Below are 27,219 nucleotides of genomic sequence, written 5' to 3'. Positions count from 1 at the left end.
TATAGCACATAATGTAAATGTTTTTTTTTGTAATAAAATTATTTTGCTACTACAGATTTAGTCTCTTTTCTACGTTGAGAATTATTTTAAGTAGATAAGTAATATATAATGCCAGTTGCACACGACCGAGTGCCACTTGGGCTGTTTTTCATGGCATCCGAGTGGCACCTGATACTTTTCACGGACCCATTCACTTTAGCGGGTGAATCGGGTCTGTGAAAACTGACCCAACTCTCCGATCCGTGGAAAGATAGGACATGTCCTATCTGTCCACAGATCACGGACGGGACTTGGGCGGCACACACGGTCGTGTGCATTAGGCTTTATTTCCCCCAAAATAAAATCACCAGTAAATGGGAATTATTCTGTCGTCTTCTGTATGTTCTGAAATTTGTATTCAGCTTTTTCTTAAATTGTATCTGTTTTTGGGAAATCGGGGTGATGGCCGATATTTCCACCATCGGCCTCACGCACACGAAGACCAGGATCACACACATGCAGTTTTTGGCTCTGTTTTATGAGCCAAACACCGAAGTGGACACAAAAGAAAGGAGATGCATCAGTCTTTTCTTTACACCCATGCCTTGCTTTTGGATCCACTTCTGGCTTTGACTTAGAAAATTGCACCAAAACTGTGTTTGTGATCCTGCCCTACTGTGAGCATTTTGGGCCGTAGGGCCTTGTTCACACGGTGCAGATTTGCATGTATTTTTTTAAGCCAAAACCAGAAACATAACCTAAACAGAAGAAATATATAAAGAAAGGCCTTATAGGTCTGCTGTCCTGGACCCTATTCTGATTTTGGCTTAAAAAAAAAAATGCATGCAAAATCTGCAGTGTGAACAAGGCCTAATACTGTGTGCAAACTGGACACAAATTGCGAGCAAGCTTCTGTTTAATGGATGGTTTTCATCTACAACTGCTGAAATCGTAGTATTTAGGGGTAAACTCATCCGATATTCTGCCTCTGATGGAACATGCTGTTTTTTTGAACTATACAGAATCCATACAGGGATCCAAACGTTTACACACAGGAACAAGTATAGCCTCGTTGCCTACGTAGTAGAGGAAAAATAAATGAACTGCACGCAAATTCTAAATACGCACCTGTTGTCACCCAACTTTCCTAGATTCCTGAAATGGCACCTATGCCTAGTTATGTAGCGATATATCTCCATGTTTTGCAGCATAACTAAAATTTGGTTTTCAAAGTCAGTGAAAAGTGGGTAACAATGCCCTGAGATGGGTCACCCTGATGGAATTTTTGACACTAGGACAACACGAAGACTTGTATCTACTGGTGATTTTTATTTGCCCACATATGGCCCCTGCTTGTTTTATAGGAGCTCTTTGTGACTCCTCTGTGGTGGTGCTGCCACCTACTGGCTACTTATTGGCGTAGCTCAACCCTCGTCGATGACCCAAAGGGCACAGTCAATGCTAAAATGAATGATACCGTCTTCAGGGGACTGCTGTCAATTGCTGCCGGTTCTACTTGTATATGTCTCCCCATTTAAAAAAAAATAATGACCCATTTCCATAAACTCCAATTTTTATTAATATTTATTTCTGGGAAAATGTTAAACATTATCTTCTATGAGCTAGTTGTGTGTGTGTGTGTATATGTGTGTGTGTGTGTGTATATATATATATATATATATATATACGCACACATTTACACCCAAGTTTTCAAAATGTTATTTTTTTACATATTCCTACCTAACTGGAAAAATTAATATTAATATATTAATATTATAGAGCAGGAGGAACACAATGCTCCTGGAATTTATCGGGTTAAAGGGACGGTGCATAATAAGCAACATAGTTAATAATTCTACTAAAATATATTACAAACTTGTAATAAACCAACGTATCGGTTAACAATGGTGATGCATCACTTTTTTGGCGCCGGTTGCTGATCTCCATATCTCAGAATCTCCGCTCCTGTGCAGCTTTATTCCCTTCAGTGGCGCGGTATCACGCATGCTTGAAATGCAATTGTGAACGTTATTCAAATGTACGACAAAGGAGCCCAGCGTTAGGGTATGTGTACACTACCTCTTTTCAGACGTAATGGAGGCGTTTTACGCCTCGAATTATGCCTGAAAAGACGGCTCCAAATACGTCGGCAAACATCTGCCCATTGCCTGCAATGGGTCTTACGATGTTCTGTGCAGCCGAGCTGTCATTTTACGCGTTGCTGTCAAAAGACGGCGCGTAAAATTACGCCCGCGTCAATGAAGTGCCTGTCACTTCTTGGGACGTAATTGGAGCCGTTTTTCATTGACACCAATGAAAACCAGCTCCAATTACGTCCGTAATGGACGCCGCGAAAAACGCGAGTACTTGTAAAAACGTCTGAAATTCAGGAGCGGTTTTCTCCTGAAAACAGCTCCGTAATTTCAGACGTATTTGTCGTGTGCACATACCCTAAGATTACAAGTTACTGAAATCTGCGACCGGCAGCAAAGCATTTGGGGTTTTACTGAGCGCTGGAAGCCCTAATAATGCCATGAGCAGACTCCCACTGATGTCCTCGTCTGACTGCCTCTGTGACAAGTGGAAGACCCCTTTAAATAGTAAATCCAGGTCTCTACCATGGTGTCATTTCAGTAGGAGATTTGTGGATTGCTTTCTTGATTCATATTTTATGGTCCCGGCGATGTGTTCCTGCAGTCGATGCTTCTTCATGTGAGCGTTTCGGCTCTTCACTTTGTCAAACACTCTAAGAAAAGAATAATAATTATTGAACGTTTGGTCTGCAGCATTACAAATACAAATGACTGGTGTCCAGGCTCTAGAACAAAACCGGTCACCTCGTCTGACCTGTCTGTTTTAGTAAATACTCATGAAATAACAATTCTGGGATGTACTTTCTTAGAATTCTGTGTTGTGCCATTCCTCTGTTATTCCTCCTGGAAATGTATGAATAAATGACAACTGGGAGTAAGAGACACCTCCCAAATGGTAGCACCAAGTTGTCAATTGAGTCATACATTTCTGGGAGGAATAACAGAGGAATGGTTGAACACAGGGAAGGTGTGTGTGTGTGTGTGTGTGTGTATATATAATCTCTCTATTTCAGATAACTCCAAACCAAGATGTTTAATGGCTTAAATGCCAGGGTTAATAGTAAATGTGGCACCTAAGAAGTTTGACAGTCAGGAGGGCAACGCCATTGTGGGGTGCCCAAAGAGTGACCATGGCAGCTGGAAGCCTAATAAAAGCCTCAAGGTTTGCGTTGGCGCGTATCTTTTAGTCCCTGGCATGGCCTAAAAGATTGCCTGTTGGTGTAAAAGACACCCCCCCTACAACGACAAAAATTATAAAAAGAATGCACCAATCCTGCCCGGTGAATCCCAGGCCTAAAATTCCATTAGGCAGACCAACCCAAAGCCTTACTACCGGCAAACTTGTGCGCCCAATGCCTACCACAAGTGAGCGGGTTTCTGCTGCATGTGGACAACGCTACATGGGACTGTCTCCTGAATTAAAGTGGGAGTAGTTTCTAAATTGTCACTGGTTGGGAGGATACATTTTCACCCATATAAAATCGACAGGAGCTGCCTGTGCACGCAATAGCCCAATAAGGGGGTATTTCCACCTTATCGTGATGGCGTATCGCTAGAATATGCCGTCACTTTATGATGGTGGGATGCTGCAAAGGTGGAAGCCAGATTCTGGGATTCAATCGCTGATACCCTAATTTGGGTGTAATCCCCTCTCCAGATGCTGCTTATTGGAAAAAACATGGAATACATTGCCTGGGTGATATATTCAACTCTAAATTGTCACCCAAATAAATACCTGTCGCACTCTTGGCATGCAAATTTTATAGAAGATTCGTCCCCGTCTCCGGTTTCCTTCTGACTGCACAGCGACTTCGCCTTGCGTTGTGTTTTTTTCTTCTGGTTCTTGCCAGTTACTCCACTGTGAGGTTCCTATTGACATAAAGAGATGTAAATGACTACACACAAGAGCTGGGAGCCCCCAGTAGATCCCCCTCCTCCCTAACTTACCTTCTCTGGATCATTACCCTGCTCCGGGCCGGGTGTCTGTTCTGGAGCAGAAGTCGTCCATTTCTTAAAGCTGATGATATTCTTCCACGTGTAGTAATACTCCACACACTGGGAAATATTCTTCCCGGGAATCTATATATTTAGGGTTTAAAATAATTCACTTCGATGTGAAAAGGCTGCATTGTGTGATGGCCCCATAGTCTACATAAAGAGGAGCTGTTAATTGTATTCCCCATGAAATAACAATTCTAGAGCATCTTTTCTTACAACTCGGCGTTGTGCTGTTCCTCTGTTGTTCTTCCAAGAAATGTATGAATAAATTGATAACTGGGTGTTACCAGTTGGGGGGGTGTGTCACTACATAGACTGACAATGTCCAATCAGGGCTGACAGTGAGACTGTAGTGACACGCCCCCTTTGGTAAATTGAATAGTTACACCCAGATGTCAATTTATTCATACGTTACTTGGAGGAATAACTGAGGAACAGCACAAGGAAAAATTGTAAGAAAAAATGCTCCAGAATTGTTATTTCATCTGGAATACAAGTAAAATAGACATGTCAGGAGTGGTGACAGCTCCTCTTTAAGCAGACGGAGTCCACTTGGCTAATCAGATGCCCCCATTTACTACTTTTTGTTATGGAACAGGTTCCCCTATTACAAGTGTTGTACATTATTAGAAACAGTGCCCACTGTCCACAGAATTTAACTAAATGGTACTGAGCTGCAATACCACACACATCCTGTGGACAGCTGTGGCACTATTTTCGAGGAAAGCAGCCATGTCTTCTGCTACCCACCCTATGGGGCTTGTAAAGCATTACTATTTGGCTGGTGCTCTCCATCTTTTGAAATAGTTGTGGGAAGGGGGCTTGGGCCGCTAATGCACCATCCATGTAGCAGCTGTAGGTACTGCCTTTACGGTATGTTCACCTTACTGTAATCAATATTTAGTGGTGTTTTATTATAGTTTGGAAATATTCAGAAAAGTTGATCGCATTCTTACCACTGACTGTATATAGGAGAAATGTTTCCGTTGCTTGTAGTAAGCGTTCTTGAACTGACGTTTCTCCGTCAATGTCCAGTGATCTGAACCTGAATAACAACATACGTCAGTGTGCACATTTGCTCTTGAAAGAAATCAGACATGACGGTATTTGCAGTGGGGAGCCAGGAATATGCATTAGAGATGATCCCAATAGCAGGGTGGATGATGTATATAGGACATCCAGAATGTGGAGAAGACCATGTGCCGGTCAGTCTGACCTGCTCCAATTTATACAGACTGCCCCCGATGGTCAAACTGGATTATTATGAGTTTAGAAATACAATAATCTGCCCTTTTCCCACCATTGTGCATGGGCTGTGTCTGGTATTGCAGCCCAACGTAATTTAAGAGACTGCAATACTAGACACAGCCTATTGACAAGGGTGGCGCTGTTTCTGGTAACAAGCCCTGTTCTTCTAGTCTCATAGAAGCCCTTTAAGAACATAATGTCCAAAAATAAACTGCATAAACTATTTCACAAGCGCGTCTCGGCATAGATATTAAAGCAGGTCTATGACCGAATAATAAGTACTCATGAATGTTCTTCTGCTCTTTATTAAAAGATTTTGGTCAGTATTTTGCATCAGTATTTGTAAGCCAAAGCCAGGCCTGGTCCAAAACACAGAAGAGGTGCAAATCTTATAACGCTAAATAACCGGAATACCCCTTTATGGTGCCCAAATATTTACAATATCTGTTAACTGTCTCGTTTGTCCGACCGCTATTTCGCCTGACCCCCATACACATGCAGGCTGGGCTCGGTGCACGTGTATTCAATAGGGAGAGGGGAATAAGCTGCTGCTGGACATCTCTGGTAGTGGCTTACCCCCGACGGGAACAAAGAATTTGGCTTGATGAAATCCAACGTGCCCGACCCTTCTTCCCCCCCGACATTTGCTGTCTGGGGAGGGTCGGGACAGTCCCTTATACATAGAAACCGGTGCATGCAAATTTTATATGACAATTGTGCATTAATATTACACCCTAATGGCTCATTCAGACGAGCGCAATCCTTGTCCATGTGTCGTCCGTTGAAATAACTGACAGCACACGGACCCGTGCATTTCAATGCGGCTATTCAGACATGCGTGAGTTTTCCTGCAGCGAGTGTGTGTTGCGTGAAATTCATTCGCTGCGCTTTTTGCGCACGTAAATCGGACACGCTAGTGTGAATGTAGCCTTAGGCTGTATCTGCAAGAAATATGGAGCAAATAACTAGAAATAAGGGGCTCCACACTACAGCTGCCTCCCTATACAGATATGGATGTAGCTTCAAATGATGGACCCAGGAAGACCCCGTCCCTGAGTTTATCAGCACATCCAGACAAGGAATGAACCCCTCCCCCTCTAGGCCCCAGCAAAACCATCCCCTGTCCCCTATGTTCATTATCTATAGACCGATAATACGATTCTGATTTCCTTACCTGCATAGTGATAATCTACAAGGCACCAAGGAAGATGTTTCTGAGGATCATTCACTAAAAGTTTATCCAGCGCCCCCTAAAAGCAAGCATGTAATATCAGTGACTTTTTATTAGTATATATAACAATTACTTGGAATTAGGGTTACGAGATGCATCGAAACTTCGACACCGTGCGCCGTCAAACAGTTGGTTCAATACCGTTATTTCATGTATTTCGATACTAAGCTGTGCGGCCGCACAGCTTAGTATCGAAATACATGAACGTAGTGAGCGGGGCTGCGGCTGTGTAATACATGTGTGATAAAGCCATTGACCCGCTCCTGATTACTGACAAGTGCGCGCGCGCGGTCAGCATGAGGTAACGCGACCATTGCTGCACTAATTGCCGGCACTGAAGACAGAACATGGCGGGCGCACTACAAAACACCCCAATGTCCTCTGTCTTCAGTGCCTGCGCCGCCGCTCATTAGTGCAGCGCTGGCCGCATTCACTTATGCTGACCGCGCGCACACTTATTGGCAGGAGCGGGGCAATGGCTGTATTACACAGCCGCAGCCCCGCTCTAACAGCAGAGATCAGAGAAACCTCTCCTCTCTACCGCTATTCGCCTGAATGCTGCGATCAAAGCTGACCGCAGCATTCAAGGGGTAAATGAGAAGAGGGATGGCCTTTGGATCGCGTCAAAGAGACTCCCAGTGACCCGATCGAGGGACATACCATATATGGGCAGACAGCCCAGGGTCCATTGAAAGACCCCAGGGCTGTCTTACCATATTTCCTGTTGTTAGGGCATACTTCGGTATGTCCTAACAGCTGCCTGTGTACTATCAGTATATAGATATATGCCGGTACATTAAAGTTTAAAAATAAAAAAAGTAAAAAAATATATAAAGTAATGTTAAATTAAAAAAACACACATTTTTTGCAATAAACATTAAAACAAGTCTCAATACATAAAATATACACATATTCGTTATCGCCACGACCGCAATAACAAACTTATAGCGTCATTTATGATGTTTACGCCGTTCTAAAATAAAATCTTCTTTCTATCACTTATTGTGAGGCGCGAGGTGTGATGATGAATGTAACCTCCATGTGCCTCACATTAATAGTAATTAACCCCATCATGTACCTCACACATTAACCCAATGTTGTCCATTCTGACTGAGGAACATGATGGGGTTAATTACTGTTAATGTGAGGCACATGGAGGTTCAAAATTCATCGCACCTCGCGCCTCACATCAGAAAATAACTTATTTTTTTTATTATTATTGTTGGAAAGGTATCGTTTTGGTATCGAGTATCGCAATACTACACGAAGTATCGGTATTCCCTACTTGGAATTATGAGATCGGCTTCTATAGATAAGTGTGAACCTATTTTTAGTATCGTATTACATTGAATGTCTTCATTTACCTGTTTTTCGGTTAATCTCAGATAATATTCCCATTGGATTATGAGGCTACATTGCACACAATGCGGAAAAAAAACAAAAACTCTGCATCAAAACCGCAGCTAAACGCAAATATTTCCTCTGGTTAAATCCGCACTAAATATTGCGTTCTTACATGCAAATATTACATATTGATGCAGAAACAGGTGCGGATTATATGCTGCAGATTTTGAACCGCTGGGTCAATTTCCGTGCGAAAAAATGTTGCAATGGGTAGATGAGGTTTCTTGAAATCCCATTTACTTTACGGTTACTACATTTTGCCGCAGGAAATTGTGTGCAGCAAATCCGCCCGTAATACGCGCCATGTAGAAGTGGAAGGTTTGAGACTTGAGGACTCACCAAGACATTGCCCTGGTTAATATGGAGGCAGTGCAGGGCCAGCTCCAGGTTGCAGCCGCCCCCAGGTACAGCACTAGAGCAGGCAAGATTTAGAAGATGAGACACTGAGGAGACAAGAGAGACATTGGAGAGGGATTTGTGAAGAGAATTCGATGGAAATGGTAAAACAGTGTTAAAGGGGTTTTCCCGCTATAGGTACCCACTATTGAAAAACAGCTCCAATAACGCCGGTAAAATACGCCGCGAAAAACGCGAGTTGCTGCAAAAACGTCTGAAAATCAGGAGCCGTTTTCAGCTGAAAACTGCTCCGTATTTTCAGACGTTTTTGGTCACTGCGTGTGAATATACCCTAAGGCTGGGTTCACACGACCACATTAATGTCCGTAATGGACGGACGTATTTCGGCCGGAAGTCCCGGACTGAACACAGTGCAGGGAGCCGGGCTCCTAGCATCATAGTTATGTACGATGCTAGGAGTCCCTGCCTCGCTGCAGGACAACTGTCCCGTACTGTAATCATGTTTTCAGTATGGGACAGTAGTTCCACGGAGAGGCAGGGACTCCTAGCATCGTACATAACTATGATCCTAGGAGCCCGGCTCCCTGCACTGAGTTCGGTCCGGGACTTGCGGCCGAAATACGTCCGTCCATTACGGACGTTAATGTGCTCGTGTGAACCCAGCCTAAGGGTTATCATGTGTGTTAGACGCACACAGGATCCGTTGTCAGCCGAGCCGTCAATCCAGCAGGATTTAGCTGACAGCGGCGTTATGCAGCTTATATGTATAGTGCATAAATACGAGCTGCATCGCAAAAAGTAAATAATTTTTTTTTTATTTTTTTTTTTAAAGTCAATTTTAAAAATGTTTTAAAGCACAAAATATATATATATAAGTTTAATAAGAAATAAAAGGCTACAAAGCTACAAGCTGAGTAGTAGGAGTCTTCTCAGCTACACTGCCATGCTACTGCAGAGGCTCTGCTCCTTCTCTGACAAGCAGGAAAGAAATCTATTTCTATTGGCTGCTCTGCAGTGAACAGAGGACCACAATGCAGATACCTGGCTGTGAGGAGTGACTGAGCACGCGTGTCCACCTGCACTCAGCTCATCAGGTACACATTGCTATACACTTTGAACACCAGGTGGCGGCATACTATGTAAGTAAATATCATTACTCTTCACTGGAATTTTTTTTTTAAAGGGTAACTAAACTTTTAGAAAACTTCTGACATGTCATAGAGACGTTTCAGAAGATTTGATCGGTGGGGGTCCGAGCACGAAGACCCCCACCGATCGCTAAAACAAAGTGGCAGAAGCGCTCTGGTGATCCACTTAGTTTCTGATCGGTTTGTAATGGTGTATGTAATGGTGTACGAGCCCATAGACTTTATATTGAGTCCGTACCCTGTTAAATCGATTAGCAATTATCTGCCTGGAAAGTCTTACTTGCTTCATTGTGTAAACAGGGTCTCCAAACCAAATCAGCCTTTTCGTCTTCTCTTTCTAGTACTGAGCGATCTCTGCACTCCGGGATCACCGCCTGGAACCGATTTCCGATGTTAATGTGCCTTGGAGGGAAAAAAAAAAACCCTGAATGCAAACAGTAGGCGGAGACCATATTATTCTCAGATAATTCTATAAAGTGAAGAACTTACGGCTGGACAGAATACACTGCGGTATCTTTCACGAGGCGGATTCCACTGGTCAACGGGTCTTCTTCTGAATGAGTAATATACATTGAGTTATGTCAGTACCACTCCAAGTGCCCACATCTGATTCTTCATGTTGTACCGGGACGTGGAGGGCAGCACTCACCATGAAGACTGGGAGGTGGGCATTTGGCACTGGAAGGACTGCAGAAGGTGTTGAAGTAGAGCCCTGTACCTTGGCGGATTGGGCTCAGCATTGGCGGAGGTGTATACTGGCACTGGAGGGCACCATTGTGGAGATATTCAGAAAGCTGAGTGTCCGGGGAGCGCATACTGCTCTGATAGCGACCAGAAGAGGTAGAGTTCTTATCCAAGACTGGCAGGGGGATGTATAATGGTTTAGGACAAGGTCTTATCTTTTTCCCACTTTTAGTAGTATGTTTTCCTAGATGACTTCTCATTTCATTGACCTAAAAGGGAAAGAGGAGAGTAGAACCGTTCGCGTCTGGTATTGCAGCATTCAAGTGAATGGGGCTGACCTGCAATACCAAACATAGCCCATTGATAAAAGTGGCGCTGTTTCGGGAAAAAAAAAAGACCCTTTTTATCTTTGTTAACCCTTTGGTTTAAAAAAAAAATAAAAAAACACACCTTGTCCTCTTCTTGCTGATCTTTCTTAGTGACGGGCACAGACACAGGGATCACTAAGCGTCCTGCAGTAGTCTCCTTTGTAGTCCAGGTTACTGATTCTAGAGTTTGTGCTGTCGGTTCCACTTTTTGTTGCCAGATTCCCATACCCTCGTCTTGGACATCCTATAAAATAAACTATATTCTAATAAATCAGTATTATAATGTACGACAATACTCACCTATAAAGATGACACAGAGGTGACATAGCTGTGAGGTGTCAAGCACACTGGTGGTAGACGAGTTGTAGTAGTATATACAATAGCTTGTACTGTTAGGCTGGGTTCACACGTAGCGTAAATACTGCGGATTTTCCGCAATGGATTTATTTGCGGAAAATCCGCAGCGAAATAGTGGCGGCAGAGTGGATGAGATTTGAACAAATCTCATCCACGTGCTGCGTAAATAAGCGGAAAAAACGCTCGGAAGTTGACCTGTGGTGCAGTGTTATTTGCGGCATGTCAATTGTATTTGTGTAATCGTTGCTTATTTGTTGTGAGTTTTCCCCATTGAATTAAATGGGGAGGTAAAACCCGCAATAAATAGCAGATGTTGCGATTTTTGCGGCGGAAAAGCAGCGGTTCCACCACAAAAATTGCAACTCAGACAAAAAAATAATAATTTTATACTTACCCAGAATTCTGTGCTTTGTCGTCCAGCCCGGCCTCCTGGGATGACGTTTCGTCCCATGTGACTGCTGTAGCCAATCACAATCTGCAGCGGTCATATGGGATGAATTGTCATCCTAGGAGGCCGGGCTGCGGGATGGCAAAGGGACGTGTCGTCATGGCTACTGGTATGAAGTATTTTTTTTTTTACGCTCAGTTTTCTGTAGCGGACATTTTGGCCGAAAAACTGCACCGCAATTTTACGCGTTTTTTCATCCAGAATTGCCTGCGGCGACCAGGCGGATACGCTGTGTGCTTTTACGCAGCGTATCCTCCCTGTGTGAACTTACCCTAAAAGTGTATCTTTAGTTTCATCATAACATGAAAAAGTAGACAAAACTCCCCATTAAAGGGATTGTCCGATCTGGATACCCCCTTTCCATGTGCTGTATTAGGGAATATGGACATCATAGGGGGGGGGTCTATGGGTCCTAATACATGGCCCGACATGGGCTGTGGAAACAAGCGCAGATCGAATAAACCACTCGTTGATCGGCCCTCGTTTGTTCCTTTCACAAGGAGTAATGTATGTGGAGGAGCGCTCGTTACTACGATTGTTCGTCCCCATACATTTGCAACATGTCGGCAGCGCATTTCCGTTTACATCGAGAAATATGCTGATGACAAACGACCATTTCTTTGGCCGCATAAACTAGCAGATCCGCCGATAAACTAACGTTTGCTCGTTCATTGGCTGATCGCTGCTCTGTTTATACAGGGCAATGATCGGGAATGAGTGTTCATATGAAGGCTTGTTTGTCTGATCATTGGCCCATGATAAAGCCAGAGCAAAGCATAGTCACCGCAGAGAGGCTCCTGCACTGGCGGACTCAACTCCATCATGTGTCACGTGGTCACAAGTTTACAAAGGGTGTTGCACATGGGCATCCACTTACTTTCTTGCTTGAAATGGGGACCAAGCACCCCTATTCTTAGGATCGATGGGGGTCTGATGTCTAGTCCACTAAAGTCTATACTAAGTAAACCTCTTCAACAATGTGTGTGACCGGTGGAGGAGAAATAAGAGACTTCTAGGTACCCCCTGTAAGGGTATGTTCACACGGAAGCAGATCGCCTCCAAACATCTGCCCATTGATTTCAATGGGAAAAACTGCGTTCTGTTCCAACGGGCTGTTTTTTTACGCGGCCGTTTTTCAAAACGGCCGCAAAAAAGAAGTGCATGTCACTTCTTGAGATGTTTTTCATTTACTCTATAGAAAAACAGCTCCAAAAAAGGCCGTAAAAAACTCTGCGAAAAAAAGCGAGTTGCTAAAAAAACGGCTGAAAATCAGGAGCTGTTATCCCTTGAAAACATCTGTTTTTTCAGACGTTTTTGATTTTGTGTGTGCACATGCCTTAAGATGTACGTACTTTTTTTCCAAGTTTTGCAAACTTTGAAAACTTCTTCATGAAAAAAACTACACAGCAGCAAACCAGTATGTGACCCTAGCTTTACATAGGCATTACTTTCTATAGCTGCCTTGTAGACTGGTGACATCTAGTGGCAGTAAAGCAGTACTGCAGAGATTTAAACATGCCTGTACTACTCTACATGTGTTTCCTCAATGACCCGACGTCATTGGATCTATGGGAACTTTGCAATTGTAACTAAAGCTTATTGATTGTATAGTGAACAATTCCACGTTTTCTAATATACTTAGGGTTTCAATTCTGCACCGTTTTCAAGATCTCTTCTGAAACTGAAAACCTGTCACAGGTGCCACAGATGCATGGCTGGAGCTCTGATACACTGTAACGAGCCATTCATCTGTGTCAGCAGCACATGATCAAGGCTGAGTTTCGACATCTGAACATAACTAAAAATTAACTTACAGCAAGCAGAGATCTTGTAAATGGTGAGGAATTGAAACACAAAATATATTCATGTGAAATCACTTACCTTCCAGTTGCTAATTGAAAGTCTAGACATTCTTTCACTACCCTGAGATTTATTTGAGGCCGCAAAAGACTCCAGAGCCACCTGACTTGCAGGAACCATACTGGATAGATTGAGGCTCGGCTTGTCCTTGTTGATGGATGACTTGCGTTGAAATCTCCCGAGCTTTGGCCATGTTTCACTGTTGCTGCTTATTACTTTACAACCCTCTTGCGCATTGACTGATCTTACGCGTTCTCCAGATTGGTTACCATTGATCTTTAGGTCACCCAAGCATTTTATGCCATTAGTCTCTGGAATACTTTGGAGCATTGACATACGGGGGAGGGTTGGAAATGTCTCTGACTGGGAATTAGTCATAGGCGGAAAAAAGTTTACAGGGTTTTGGACCTGGAATTGTGAGTTTTGAGGGGGCAGAATGGAAAGTCTTTTAAAATCTGGTTCCTGTGTAAAGGAGGACTCTGCTCTCATTGTCTTATGTCCATTGCTTGCTGGAGAAGACGTGTACCTATGATCAAGGTGTCCGGCACAGGTCTCCATAAATCCTCCATTTATTAAAACTTCATTAAAGGACCAACTTGCAGAACTATTTGGCTGCGTAGACTGGATCTTCTGACTTTGCGGCACAGGGAGGCTCCATAGGGGGTTATCTGGTGACGGATTTGAGTACTTGACATAATCGGGATACATGGAGACTTTGCTGGTTGAATTAATCAAGGTATAAGTGTTCGTAGTGGCAAAGTCTTCATTCGACTTACAGCTACTAATAGTCTGGGGGACATGGCCAGCCTTGGGATCTTGCAGGACCGCCAGATTTGAGGTTACGTTTTGCTGTACAATCTCGGACACCAGGCACCGGATGATATCATTGTTGGGCAGGACCGGTGTCCCGCTCTCTAGCGCTTTGCTTGGTATTAAATAAGGGTTTGCAGTTGGTACTTTCTGCTGTTTTGTTGATAGTCCATGGTGAATCTCATGTCTCCTCAATGACCTAAAATCACAGTAGCTCTTTTTACACCCGTGCTCTGTGCACATGAATGGTTTTACCTTCAAATGGGTCAACATGTGTCCCATCCTAAAAGACAAAATAAATAATTTGGTATTTATGCCTTGTCTCAATACAGATTTAACCTTTATTAATGGGAATGGGGGAGAAATTGGTACAATATGACAGCATGCATCAGCTCAAACACAAGGTTGTGCACCCAAGCTTCAGGTCCTCTTCACACAGTGCAGTTTTGATGCATTTTTTTAATGGATCTAAATAAGTGAAGTCTATCAGTTTTCTTTAATATATATATATATATATATATATATATATATATATATAGCTAAGTAAGCACGCTCTCTGTTTCGGTCTTCCTATAAACTTTAGTCGTGCAACCGAACATATGCAGTCACTTCTCCGACAAGACAGGGAACCCCCATCCTGCTTCACTTTTTTTTTTTTCACCAATGGAAAGGTCTGGAAAATAGGGGTGAGCAGAAAACTCAAATAACCCATAAATACTGCTCGGTCACCATCAGAGTGAGAGAAAAAAGGCTGTTGTGACATAAATGTCGCCTGTATTCTGCTGACAGTAACATAGAAAGCAGCAGGTGCTCTTGCCCATTACCCAAATCACATGAATCCATATGTGGCTTATTCACTTAAACCCGAAATTCTCAAATTGAACTCTTTGACTAACAAAAGGGATCAGGGAATTCAGATTTTAGAATAAGGACTCATGCACACCAGGGTATTACAGCTCCATATAAGCCCCAAGTTGTATGGAGCCGTTATATGAGCCTAGAGAAGTATATGGGTTCATACTGTACCTCCACATACCCCCATGCCTAAACATGTTCCATTGGATGCCGTTTTTCTAAGAATATCTCTGTAATACGGCGCCGTACGGAGTGTCTAAGGCTTCATAGTGCGGATCAGCAGGGACTCTGTGTGGCTCCTTATAGGCTCCGTACAAACTTTGCCATATGCATGAGGCTTTTAAGTGTAACTAAACTTTTATAAAACTTTTGACAGATCATAGTGACATGTTAGAAGTTTTATACAGCGGGGGTCCAAGCGCTAATACCCCCCACTGATCACTTAAAAGAAGCGGTAGAAGTGCGAAGTTGAGGGCTGTGCCGCCGAGAGAGAAGTGTACGAACTCATAGGCTTTCTATTGAGTCCGTCACCGCTCCGAGGAGAGCCGATCAGAAACTAAGTAGCACAGCGCTCACCCAATCACTTCTGCCGCTTCCTTTTAGCAATCGGTGGGGGTCTCAGTGCTCGGACCCCCGCCGATCAAAACTTCACTATTACATGTCAAAACTTTTATAAAAGTTGTTACACTTTAAGGAAACAAAAATATGACCCCTGGGAGACGTGTCCCTATATAGTCTGACATTGTCAGGACAGATGGGTCAGTGTCGGATTGTGGAGGGACATACCCCATTGACAGAGGGAATGGTAACACCCAGTTATCAATTTATTTATACATTTCCAGCAGGAATAACAGAGGAACGGCACCACACAGAGCAAGAATGCTCCAGAATTGTTTTTTAATTTACTTAAACAAACACGTCAGGAGCGCTGACAGGTCCATTTTAAAGGGTTGTCCGGTTTAGAAAAACCTATTTTCCTAAACCCTATTAGGGAATTCTGAGTTCATGGAGGGGGGTCCTCTGTTCAGGATCCTCATCTCTTGATCAGAGCGCAGAGCGATTACCAAGAGTGTCTCTCGCTCTGGAGGACTTGACCTGCATTACATACAGACAACCCATTGCTGGTGTCCAGCAGGGGGACACTTTGTGATCTTCTTATTGTCAAGGGACCCTTCTCATAAGTAGGGATTGTCCAAAGTCGACAACCACTTTAAAGGGAACCTTTCAGTAGGTTTTGAGCCACTAAACCACCAGCATGCCGTTATGCAGCTGGGGTTTAGTGTACTAAACCTACCGACCTCAAAAACCTGACATTATGGTAATAGTAAGTAAATTACAACTTCCTGAAAGGAGTCCGATGGCGCATTGCGCACATGAAGCTGAGGACAGTACACCTCGTTTCACTGTGCCTGCGCGGTGTACTTGTCCTCGGCTTCGTGTGCACAATGCACATGCGTCGACGCCGCTCCCAGGTCTTATATCAGTAAGTTGTAAGTTACTTTACTAATTATTCCCGAAATCCATTTTTGACGTGGGCATGCGTGGTACACTAAACCCCAGCTGCATACTGGCATTCTGGTGGTTTAGTGCCTCCAGAACTACTGACATGTTCCCTTTAAGGGAAAGGCAGCTTCCTACTTAGACTGGGTTCACACGAGCATGTGACGTCCGTAATGGACAGAACGTATTTCGGCCGCAAGTCCCGGACCGAACACAGTGCAGGGAGCCGGGCTCCTAGCATCATAGTTATGTACGACGCTAGGAGTCCCTGCCTCTCTGCAGGACAACTGTCCCATACTGTAATCATGTTTTCAGTACGGGACAGTAGTTCCACGGAGAGGCAGTCGTAGATAACTATGATGCTAGGAGCCCGGCTCCCTGCAGTGTGTTCGGCCCGGGACTTGCAGCCGAAATACGTTCCGTCCATTATGGACCGAACATGCTCGTGTGAACCCAGCCTAAGAGCTTGTCAGGTTTTTTGCTCTGAGGTACATACAGATGGTCGTGTCTTTTGAAGGCTTTCTTGCAGACCTCGCAGATGTGACTTCGCTCCTGGCTATGGGTCACTAAGTGTTTGCTGAGGGAACTTGCACTGGAGAAGACCTTTCCACACTCCTTACAGTCCATCATGGAGGCCTGCAGACATTTCTCACTGCACGGCTTGTTCAGTAGTAACCTGCTGCCCTCTGCGCCCAGGAGGTCAAGATCTAGTAGAATGAAATCAATGAGAAGGATAATAAATATAATATAAGGTATGTTGCTTTTCCAGTGACAAATAATGAAGGAGGGGACTAGTCCTGTCTCTTCAGATAATGGACTACGAATATCATATGTGTAGACTGGTCTGTATGGTTCAGCTACGGGCAATATGGGCAAAACCTTTACACTGTGATGTACCTAGTGCAAGGCAGAAGGGGGAGGTGCATAACACAGAGAATCAAAGAACCCCAAAGAGGGAATCCTTGTGTCATGCTCCTTCCCCTCAGGCCCTGCACTAGGTATAGTGCAGTGTATCAGTTTTTCTTGAAGTGTTCCTTTAAGAATACAGTTCCATGTCATAGAAGACCCGTTCTTTACATTATCCAGTGGGACGGGAGCCTGCGACACGTCTGTCAGAGGGAGCTCTTCTCTTCAGGAAACTTTTTCTTGCGCTATTTAGGACACAGATTACGCAGGAAGAAGGCAAATGTGAACAAAAGGAAAATGGGCTGTCGAGATTAGACAATCCCTGTGAAGGGGTTTTCCAGACCCAAAAAATTGATGGCCTGTCCTCAGGATAGGTCATCAATATCTCATCGGTGGGGGGGGTTGGACTCCCGCCGCAGCGCAGTTAAGCATTTGCCCGCCCCTTCATTCAATGTCTATGAGAATGACAGGGATGTACTCGGCTGTTCTCATCAATCCCATAGACTTTCAAGGGAGCAGCAGTGCACATGCTTGACCGCCGCTCTATTCTATGTCCTCCTCACTGCAGTCGTGAAGAGAAACGGGGGTCGGGGACCTGGTACTAATGATCGTGGGGGTCCCAGCGATCACACATTAATCACCGATCCTGTGGACATGATAAATGTGCTTAGTGGAAAAAACCCTTTATTCTACAGATTGTGAAACAGAACCCAATCCCAAACCATAAAAAGAAAGTATTCAGGAACATTTTGTTTTTAATTTTTCAACAAACCTGCATCCCACTTATTGTCAATGGATAACGGAATATCCGAATCTGAGGATATCTCTTCAGTCCGGCAGGATAGCAGCGTGTCCCCAGGATTATCACCCAACATGGCGGCGGAAGAACTTGGACTGTGATCTGGAAGTTGAGGCTGCAGGACATCACTGATGGGCTGGAAAACCTCCGTGCATAAGTCATCTGGTTGGAGGCCGTGTTCATCAGTCAAGCGGTATAGATCCATCCTCAAATTCTAGAATAAGAAATAAGGTGTGTAGCGTCTCTCATACACCCCATTATGTGTGTAGCGTCTCTCATACACCCCATTATGTGTGTAGCGTCTCTCATACACCCCATTATGTGTGTAGCGTCTCTCATACACCCCATTATGTGTGTAGCGTGTCTCATACACCCCATTATGTGTGTAGCGTCTCTCATACACCCCATTATGTGTGTAGCGTGTCTCATACACCCCATTATGTGTGTAGCGTCTCTCATACACCCCATTATGTGTGTAGCGTCTCTCATACACCCCATTATGTGTGTAGCGTCTCTCATACACCCCATTATGTGTGTAGCGTCTCTCATACACCCCGTTATGTGTGTAGTGTCTCTCATACACCCCATTATGTGTGTAGCTTCTCTCATACACCCCATTGTGTGTAGCGTCTCTCATACACCCCATTATGTGTGTAGCGTCTCTCATACACCCCATTATGTGTGTAGCGTCTCTCATACACCCCATTATTACAGGCACCGGCGTTACAATGGAAAGTACAGGAGACGTAACTTAAAGCCGACACTTATGGCCTATAGGTAGAAGGTCTTAAACATCTACAGGTTGGGGTCCCACCTCTGCAGAGAACGGGAGACCCCTGACCCCCTTTTTGGCAGGAGAGAACGACATAATTTGGAATTGAACAAGACGAGGAGCAGAGAGAATCTATTAGGTATGTCCTCTTAGCACATTGTATATTCACATTTTATTTTAACGTTCTGTCCTTATAAATCATCTTTCTATACTTTTCCATGGCTGTGCGATAATCCGGAATATTTTATAATCTGGCGTCAATTAAAAAAAATAATATTGGTTTCAATTGTGAGGAATATCTAATTCTCCCGAATTTATCATCCAGTGATGATGATTTTTCATTGCCAAACTCATTATGATTAAATATTTGCGTTGGCCCTTAGTCCAGTATTACACAAGCGTAATATGGGCGCAAGTCCTGGCCCGACCACGGGCGTAATAACCCCAAATTACAGCATCCTAGATCCGTACGATGCCGTTAATTCGGCTCGTTAGATCCTCGGTCGGTACGGCTTGCGGCCATAATACGGGTGCAGAAACGAGCCTGTATTGCGCTTTTGTGAAACCGGCCTTCCACTGACAGGCAATCTAGTAATATCACATAGATATGCGCCAATGGGCCAGGGGCATTTGTCGGGCTCCCAGCTGCCATGGTAACTCTTCAGCACCCCGCGCGCGGTCGCGTTTCCCACTCTGTCAAACCCTTTAGGTGCACTCGTTATTGACCACTGCATGTAAGGGGTTAAAATGTCTGGGATTGGAGTTATAAAGCCGACATCCCACTCTAATTGCCAGGATATATTACAGTTGCCACCTACATGTGACCCGCAAACTGGGGCGCACAGTTACTGCGCGGGAAGGGGTTAAAGAAGAAATGAGTCGGTTAACTGGTTTCTGTGGCTTTCTTATACAGTTTGGATTTCAATTCTTTACTTTTCAAGATCTATGCTTGCGGTCAGTGAATGGAAGCAATGTTGTTTACAACCAGAAGCTTAAAACCCAACCTGATTATATCCTACTCAGCCGAATGCAGGACTCCTTTGTGTCTATTCACACTGTGCTTGCGGTGTAAGTCTGGACTATTTCCTGAACCGTATAACTCCGACTGTATAGGCATCCAGTGGCATCCGTCACTCATAGACTCCTATGTTACATCAAAACCTATGTGCTGTGCTATTCCATACATTAAAAAAAAAAAGTATACTAACATATACAAACGCCAAATTAAACTCTTTTGGCCTCCATCGTGTGAATGGGGGCCTTTGCATATATTTTCCCGACACATACACCTAGTGGATACTGCAGTGTGAATTCAGCCTTACAAAAGAAAGAACCATGCACCTCTGACATTTGGACAGGAATAGTATGGATTTTCAGCCTCTAGATATAAACATGAATGTTTCCATTCACAGACAGCAAGCAGAGATCAGCATATCAGCTTAGCTCAGGGATCATTGATGATGATGATAGGCCTCTGATACTGTAATGACCGTCGCTGTTGATGCTCAGGGGCCCTAATTTGCAGCTTACTAGAACCAGGGGCCCCTGATGAGCTGTTACTGTTCTCACAATGGTCCTTATATATTGCAAATGATCAACCTTCCTACCAGCTACAGCATCCACAGGGCAGCACACAAAACTCCCTAGCTTCCCCAAACTTCAAGATGGCTGACACCTTAGCACCAACTCCACCGGCATCCACAGGGCTGCCGCACATTCACTGCTCCGCGCACCGTGTCGCGAGCCGCGTAGTCTGCTCTTTGGAGGAGCGCTACCTCCTCTAAGTAAAAACGTCCCCCTCAGCCGCGACCTTATTGGACAATAAGCGTCACATGACGCCATTTGGTTATTTTCATTGGGGGAAAATGCAGTCTCTTAGCCTTTGCGTCTACCAATAGGAGGACAGGACAATAAGATGCTCGGCGTACGATTGGTTTAACGTCACGTGGCGAAGGTAATTGTATGAAACTCGGTGGTGGGCAGTGCCAGACTGGGGAAGTCGAAACTCAGCGCCACCCTCCGGGTTTGTGTGGAATTGCAACCTTATAACTGCATTTCCTAGTTTTCCAGCCACTAAGTATTGTCTCAGTTTCTGTATATATCATGTCAGTCTTCATGCAATAATTTACAGCATCACCGTTTCCTTTTTAATATAAGTAATTGCCACCTACTTGTAAGAATTGTATTCCGATAGACGCCAAGCCCCCATTAACAGCACCAACAGCGTACCCCATTAATAGTGCCATCATAGTGCCCCATTTATAGTGGCAGCAGATTGCCCCCATTATTGCGCTTTTATAAGGTGAGATTTACTACGTGATTTGCGCCAGTTTTCTGGAAGAAATTACCGCTATAATTTACACCAATTTCTGCCGTCAATTATAGTAAATTTGGGCCCCACCAATTCTGCTAACCGGCACCCACTTTTTAAAAAAATGTCCAGGGTAACATAAAAGTAAACAAATGTCGGCCATTTTTTTATAGCTTTTTTTAGGCAACTAAAGTGACGTAAACCTTTTGATAAGCTCCCCCCGTGGTCTTATACTCGCTCAGTGCGGCTCGATGTGATAAGCGGCAGCAGGGTTCTTTACTTCTCACCGGAAGTCTTGCTGCTCTGCCGGCAGATCTCATTGATTTCAGGAAACTTGGACAGTGTGAGATCAGAGATCAAAGGCGTCCATTAGAAATCAGAGGACGCCCATCATTTTGATGTAATGCTCAATTTTCCCTGCATCACCTCTGGTAAAATTTACATTTACATTGCAGTTCCCCCAACATAACAGGTTGGATGTCCAGAAGTCAGCGTTACTCTGGGGGGGACGGGGGGACGCAGATCTGGGTGCAAATTACGACCTCTTTAAAATGATCACAGACCATAAACTTGCGTCTAATTATACAGATGTTCTACAATTTGTACACATATTTTAGGCTGGGTTCACACGTCGCGTTCAGAACCGTGCCACCGAAACCTCATCGCACCTGCTGAGTGGGCCGTCCATGTCTTATATGGGAATACCCCTTTAATGGGAGCTGTATAGATATCAATGCCGTGAGCTCCCCCCAGTGGTAGCTTCAGGCAGCCAGAATTGTTTTTATCATTTAAAAAGGACCAGTCACCTCTCCTGACATGTCTGTTTTAGTAAGTACTTATTCCCCATAAAATAACAATTCTGGAGCATCTTTTCAAAGAAAGCTGCGTTATGTTGTTCCTCTGTTATTCCTCCCAGAAATGTATGAATAAATTGACAATTGGGTGTAACTAGTTGGGGGGGGGGGGGGTGTGTCCCTACACAGACTGACACTGTCCAAGGAGAATGGTAGCACTTCTTGGACAAGGAGAATGGTAGCACTTCGTTGTCAATTTATTCATACATTTCTAGGAGGGATAACAGAGGAATGGTACAGTGCATGATTCTAAGAAAAGATACTCATTGTTATATTTCGGGGAATACAACTATTTACTAAAACAGACAAGTCAGAAGAGGTGACGGATCCTCTTTAATTCTATTAATGTAAGAAAGCAGAGGACATGGAGTTCTGTAATACAAAAACAGGAGCTCCAACCCCATGAAACATATATAATGATATTAAACAATACACAGTTTTGAACCTATTTACAGTTCTTATAAGTAGGCAAGTATGCTTTACCACAATTTTCTCTATTGCCGTGTTAGGCCCCATTCACATAACGTCTTTTACAAAACATTTAGCAGCATATATGCCGAGAGAAGCCCCCTGATGTATACCTTAAAGGGGTTTTCCCACCAGGGACATTTATGGTATATCCACAGGATATGTCATAAATGTCAGATAGATGCGGGTCCCACCTCTGGGACCCGCACCTATCTCTAGAACGGGGCCCCTAAACCCAGTTCTACCGCTCTGTGTTGTGGCTGAAGCAGGTGATTTCCGACCATGAAGAAGAAATGAGCGTAGCTCACTGAGCTACGTTGTTTCCGTAAGTCACATAGAACTGAATGGTAATTACGGAAACAGCGTAGATCGCCTGCTACGCTGCTTCCGTAACTGCCATTCACTACTATGTGACTTACGGAAACAGCGCAGCTCAGCGAGCTACGCTGTTTTCGTAACTCCCGACCATAAAGCCAGGAAGTGGCCGGGAGGCAGCGAAATCCGACAAAGGCAGAACGGGGCACCGTTCTAGAGATAAGTGAGGGTCCCAGAGGCGGGATCCGCATCTGACATTTATGACATATCCTGTGGATATCCAAAAAAGTAGTAGGACAACAGCACACGTCTTCAAATCATCAAAGTGGTTTTATTGTCAAGACATCCACAAACGACAAGCAACGTTTCGACCCATAGTGAGTGAAGGGTCTTTGTCAAGCCTAGACGTGTGCTGTTGTCCTACTACTTTTTTGGATATACATCGTGCTGGAGTTGGTTTGCCTGGCTTGACAGCGTGCACCGCACCATACTCGGGACTAGTGCTGCTTCAAAAATCTCCTTTTTTCTGATATCCTGTGGATATGTCATAAATGTTCCAGGTGGGAAAACCCCTTTAAACATAGGCTGTGACTGATGCCTAAGGCCCAGTTCTCACCGTTTTTTGTTGCTGATTTTGACTCGAAAACCTCATCAAAATCAGTGCCGTAAAACATCCGAAACCACCTCCCATTGATTTTAATGGGAGAGGGAGGCGTTCTTTCAGCCGCTCACGGGAAAAAAAACGGCGTGTCCTTTCCTGCCGCGGTTCTACCTCTGACCTCCCATTGAAATCAATGGGAGGCAGAAAAAAAAAGTTTTTCACAGTGTTTTTTGCCCACAGTTCTCAATGGCCGCGGGTGAAAAATGCAGCAAAAGCCGCGGCAAGAATGTGCAGGCAAATCAAAATTTTTTCTGCTTGCAAAATACTCCGTGTGAACAGGGCCTAAAGCAGATTTCGATCTGCCTGCACGCTGTTTTTCGCAGCGTTTTAAGCGGCGTTTTTCGCCTGCGGCCTTTGAGAACCACGGGCAAAAATGCAGAGAAAAACGTTTTCTCCGCCTCCCATTGATGTCAATGGGAGGTCAGAGACGTAAACGCCCGCAGATTGAGCATGTCGCTTTCTTTCCCCGCGAGACGTTTTTTCTGCTCGCGGGAAAAAACGCCTCCGCCTCCCATTGAAATCAATGGGAGGCATTTTCGGCCTTTTTGTGGCGCATTTTCCGAAGCGGATTCCCCGTCAAAAAAACTCTGTGTGAACAGGGCCTAACAGTGGCATCCCTCACCCATAGACTATTATTGGATACATTTAACGTATACGTCGTGAATTCTCATGACCTTTTCATGATGTATACGTTAAATGGATGCTATAATAACCTATGGGTGACAGATGCTACTGTAAGACATTCGTCACCCATAGACTGTTATGGCATCTGTTTAACGTATACGTCATGAAAAGCTATTGAAAAGCTCATGACGTATACGTTAAAAGAATGCATATGACATGAGCCATACAGTGATATACGTCACTCATTGGATCATTTATTTAAAAAAAAGACATATACCACGCGGTGTACAATTTCTGCGGGATCCAGCAGGATGGAATAGCGTAGTCCATTACGCAGCTCCAGACTGGCATATACCAGCCAGAGGCCAAAGGAACACTCTTTAAAAAGGTCATCCAGGATTAGAAAAAAATGGCTGCTTTCTTTCATAAACAGTGCCACACCTATCCACAGGTTGTGTGTGGTATTGCAGCTCAGCCCCATTCACTTGAATGACACTAAGCTGCAATACCAGGCACAACCCATGGGCAGGTGTGGCGCTGTTTTTGGAAGAAAGTAGCCATGTTTTTCTAATCCTGGACAATGCCCTTAATGGAAATAATGGACTCCTATGGACACATTCAGCGGGTCTGTCGGGATCTTTCCTGGCGTACGCGCTAAACGTAGTGAAAAAAGTTGATGTGAATGGGGCCTTAACCATATTCTTCTAAAAAATGAATAAGGTTCAAAATCTCTTAAAGGCCGAATTCAGACGAACGTAGAGTGCGTCCGCGTGACGGCCGTTAAAACAGCCGTCACACAGACGCATGTATTTCAATGGGGCCGTACACGCGGCCGTCGTTTCAACGGACTGTGTGAAGGGTCCGTTGAAAAATAGAACATGTCCTAATTTGTTTTGTTTTCACGGATCGCTCCATAGACTCAAGTCTATGGAGGGAAGACACTTTTGTCGTTTTTCTCCTCGCCATCATTTACCGTCTTTTGCGTTTTGTACTTCAAACCAGAAACCTCGTCCATTTCATCTTTTTACGAGATACCTTAAACCAATAATCCAGCCAAGACTTTGCATCTATTCATTTGGCAGTCGTCAAGATAAACATGATATCGCCTCAGGCCTATTTCTATTAATGATCCTCCAACAATTCCCTCCGCTGCTTTATTTGTATACTGGAAGGATCATAGTCCCATCATATGTGTTGCCTCGGGGCATTATTACCATGAGATATGTATAAAGAACCTGCTGCTTACAACCTCCTGGAACAGTTTCATTAGGATCACTATTGGATATTTTAAAGGTATCCAAAGATTTGCAAGCAAAAAAAGTAAAAAATGTTGTACCTCTGTGCAGGGCCGGCCTTAGGATAGATGGCGCCTCATGCGAAATGATCTTTTTTAATTACGGACCCATTCAGTTCTATTGGCCGCGGACACCTTTCCATATCGCTACGGAAGGGTGTCCCTGCCGCAGGACTGTGCCGGAAATTATGAAGCATGTCCTATATTTAGTATTTTACGGGCCATGCTCCCATACTAGAGATGGATGAATGGTCCAAAAATTCAGGCTGCGGCCCGTGACCGTCGGCGGCCGGCCGTGCCCACAATCGCAGGTCGTGATTACGGGCACGGCCGTGTGCATGAGGCCTTAGGGTATGTTCACACAGCGTTTTTTGTAAGGTAGAAAAGATCTGCCTCAAAATTCGTTCAGAATTTTGAGGCAGATTTTGAATTGACAGCGTTATTTGATGTTTTTTTTTTGTGCATTTTTTTAAGCCATTGAAGCTAATACAAAAGATGCAGGCAAAAAAGCACTCCAAAGGAGCGCCGCAGGTATTTTATGCCTCCTATTAATTTCAATTGGAGGTCAGAGGTGGAAACCATCAGCCAACACTCAAAGTAAAATGACCATCAGCCCGCCACTCACAGATGACCCTTTTATATAGTACCACACAGCCCCCTTGTAGGAAGTGCCACACAGCCCCCTTGTAGGTAGTGCCACACAGCCCCCTTGTAGGATGTGCCACACAGCCCCCTTGTAGGTAGTGCCACACAGCCCCCTTGTAGGTAGTGCCACACAGCCCCCTTGTAGGTAGTGCCACACAGCCCCCTTGTAGGAAGTGCCACACAGCCCCCTTGTAGGAAGTGCCACACAGCCCCCTTGTAGGTAGTGCCACACAGCCCCCTTGTAGGTAGTGCCACACAGCCCCCTTGTAGGTAGTGCCACACAGCCCCCTTGTAGGTAGTGCCACACAGCCCCCTTGTAGGTAGTGCCACACAGCCCCCTTGTAGGAAGTGCCACACAGCCCCCTTGTAGGAAGTGCCACACAGCCCCCTTTTAGGTAGTGCCACACAGCCCCCTTGTAGGTAGTGCCACACAGCCCCCTTGTAGGAAGTGCCACACAGCCCCCTTGTAGGTAGTGGCACACAGCCCCCTTGTAGGTAGTGCCACACAGCCCCCTTGTAGGAAGTGCCACACAGCCCCCTTGTAGGTAGTGCAACGCTGTGGAACGGGGATTCCGCTTCAGGTTTGCCCCTGATGTAACTGCTCATATATGGACAGAGACATCAAGCGCTCCATCCAGGAGCGGAATCCCCGGCCACAGGGGAATTTCGCTCCTTCAGGGAGATACAGTGGCGCTAGTAGATAGCAGTGCCCCCTTCCACCTGCTGGAGTGATGCGTCCTGTCGAATGGCACAGGTTGCACACCCCTAAGGCCGGCCCAGCCTCTGTGTCTCAAATCCTTCTTAGGCCTTGTTCACACAGTGCAGATTTGCTGCAAATCTTGCATGTATTTTTTAAACCAAAACTAGGAACAGGACCTAAACAGAAGAAATATATAAAGGAAGGCCTTATAGTTCTGCTCTCCGGGATCCAATTTTGATTTTGGCTTAAAAATACATGCAAAATCTCCGTGTGAACACAGCCTAAGTAAACCAGCAGCACAGCTTTCACAATGTATGGGAAAAAAATTGTAGAGGTACAAAGTAGTCCCTTAGGTCAGGTCCATGTGCCCAAGAAAAGCAAAATGACCATGGCACAAAACAATAAAACAGACCATAGCCTGTATTTGCCCAGCATTTACCTGGTTTCCGCTGACAATATTACAGATCCACATTGTATCGATTTATAATACGGCGTCCATATACTGACATGGGCCTATACTGTATCTCCAT

General features: G+C 44.5%; 1 protein-coding gene across 3 annotated transcripts in view; it reads right to left on the bottom strand.

Moving 5' to 3' along the window:
- Positions 1-1,800: 1,800 nt before the first annotated feature.
- The window catches only part of ZNF541 (zinc finger protein 541), a 33,601-nt gene continuing 8,182 nt past the window's right edge, over positions 1,801-27,219 (bottom strand). Inside the window, exons 1-14 of one of the 3 annotated variants that reach the window (XM_075836236.1) lie at positions 20,425-20,651; positions 18,019-18,259; positions 16,837-17,047; positions 13,197-14,268; positions 10,593-10,754; positions 10,108-10,411; positions 9,948-10,011; positions 9,739-9,860; positions 8,293-8,396; positions 6,493-6,568; positions 5,027-5,115; positions 4,020-4,151; positions 3,808-3,941; positions 1,801-2,725 (exon numbers count right to left, since the gene is read on the bottom strand). In XM_075836236.1, the coding sequence (XP_075692351.1) occupies positions 2,605-2,725; positions 3,808-3,941; positions 4,020-4,151; positions 5,027-5,115; positions 6,493-6,568; positions 8,293-8,396; positions 9,739-9,860; positions 9,948-10,011; positions 10,108-10,411; positions 10,593-10,754; positions 13,197-14,268; positions 16,837-17,047; positions 18,019-18,250 (2,823 nt within the window). In that variant the 5' untranslated portion in view covers positions 18,251-18,259; positions 20,425-20,651 and the 3' untranslated portion in view covers positions 1,801-2,604. Of the gene's footprint in view, positions 2,726-3,807; positions 3,942-4,019; positions 4,152-5,026; positions 5,116-6,492; positions 6,569-8,292; positions 8,397-9,738; positions 9,861-9,947; positions 10,012-10,107; positions 10,412-10,592; positions 10,755-13,196; positions 14,269-16,836; positions 17,048-18,018; positions 18,260-20,424; positions 20,652-27,219 lie in introns of those variants that run through there. The other 2 variants (XM_075836234.1, XM_075836235.1) reach the window with 2 other exon arrangements.

This window comes from Rhinoderma darwinii, chromosome 8 (genome assembly GCF_050947455.1).
Source record: "Rhinoderma darwinii isolate aRhiDar2 chromosome 8, aRhiDar2.hap1, whole genome shotgun sequence".
Classification (NCBI taxonomy): Eukaryota; Metazoa; Chordata; class Amphibia; order Anura; family Rhinodermatidae; genus Rhinoderma; species Rhinoderma darwinii.
Note: the sequence above shows the minus strand (reverse complement) of the source record. Positions and strands in the feature narration are given on the sequence as shown.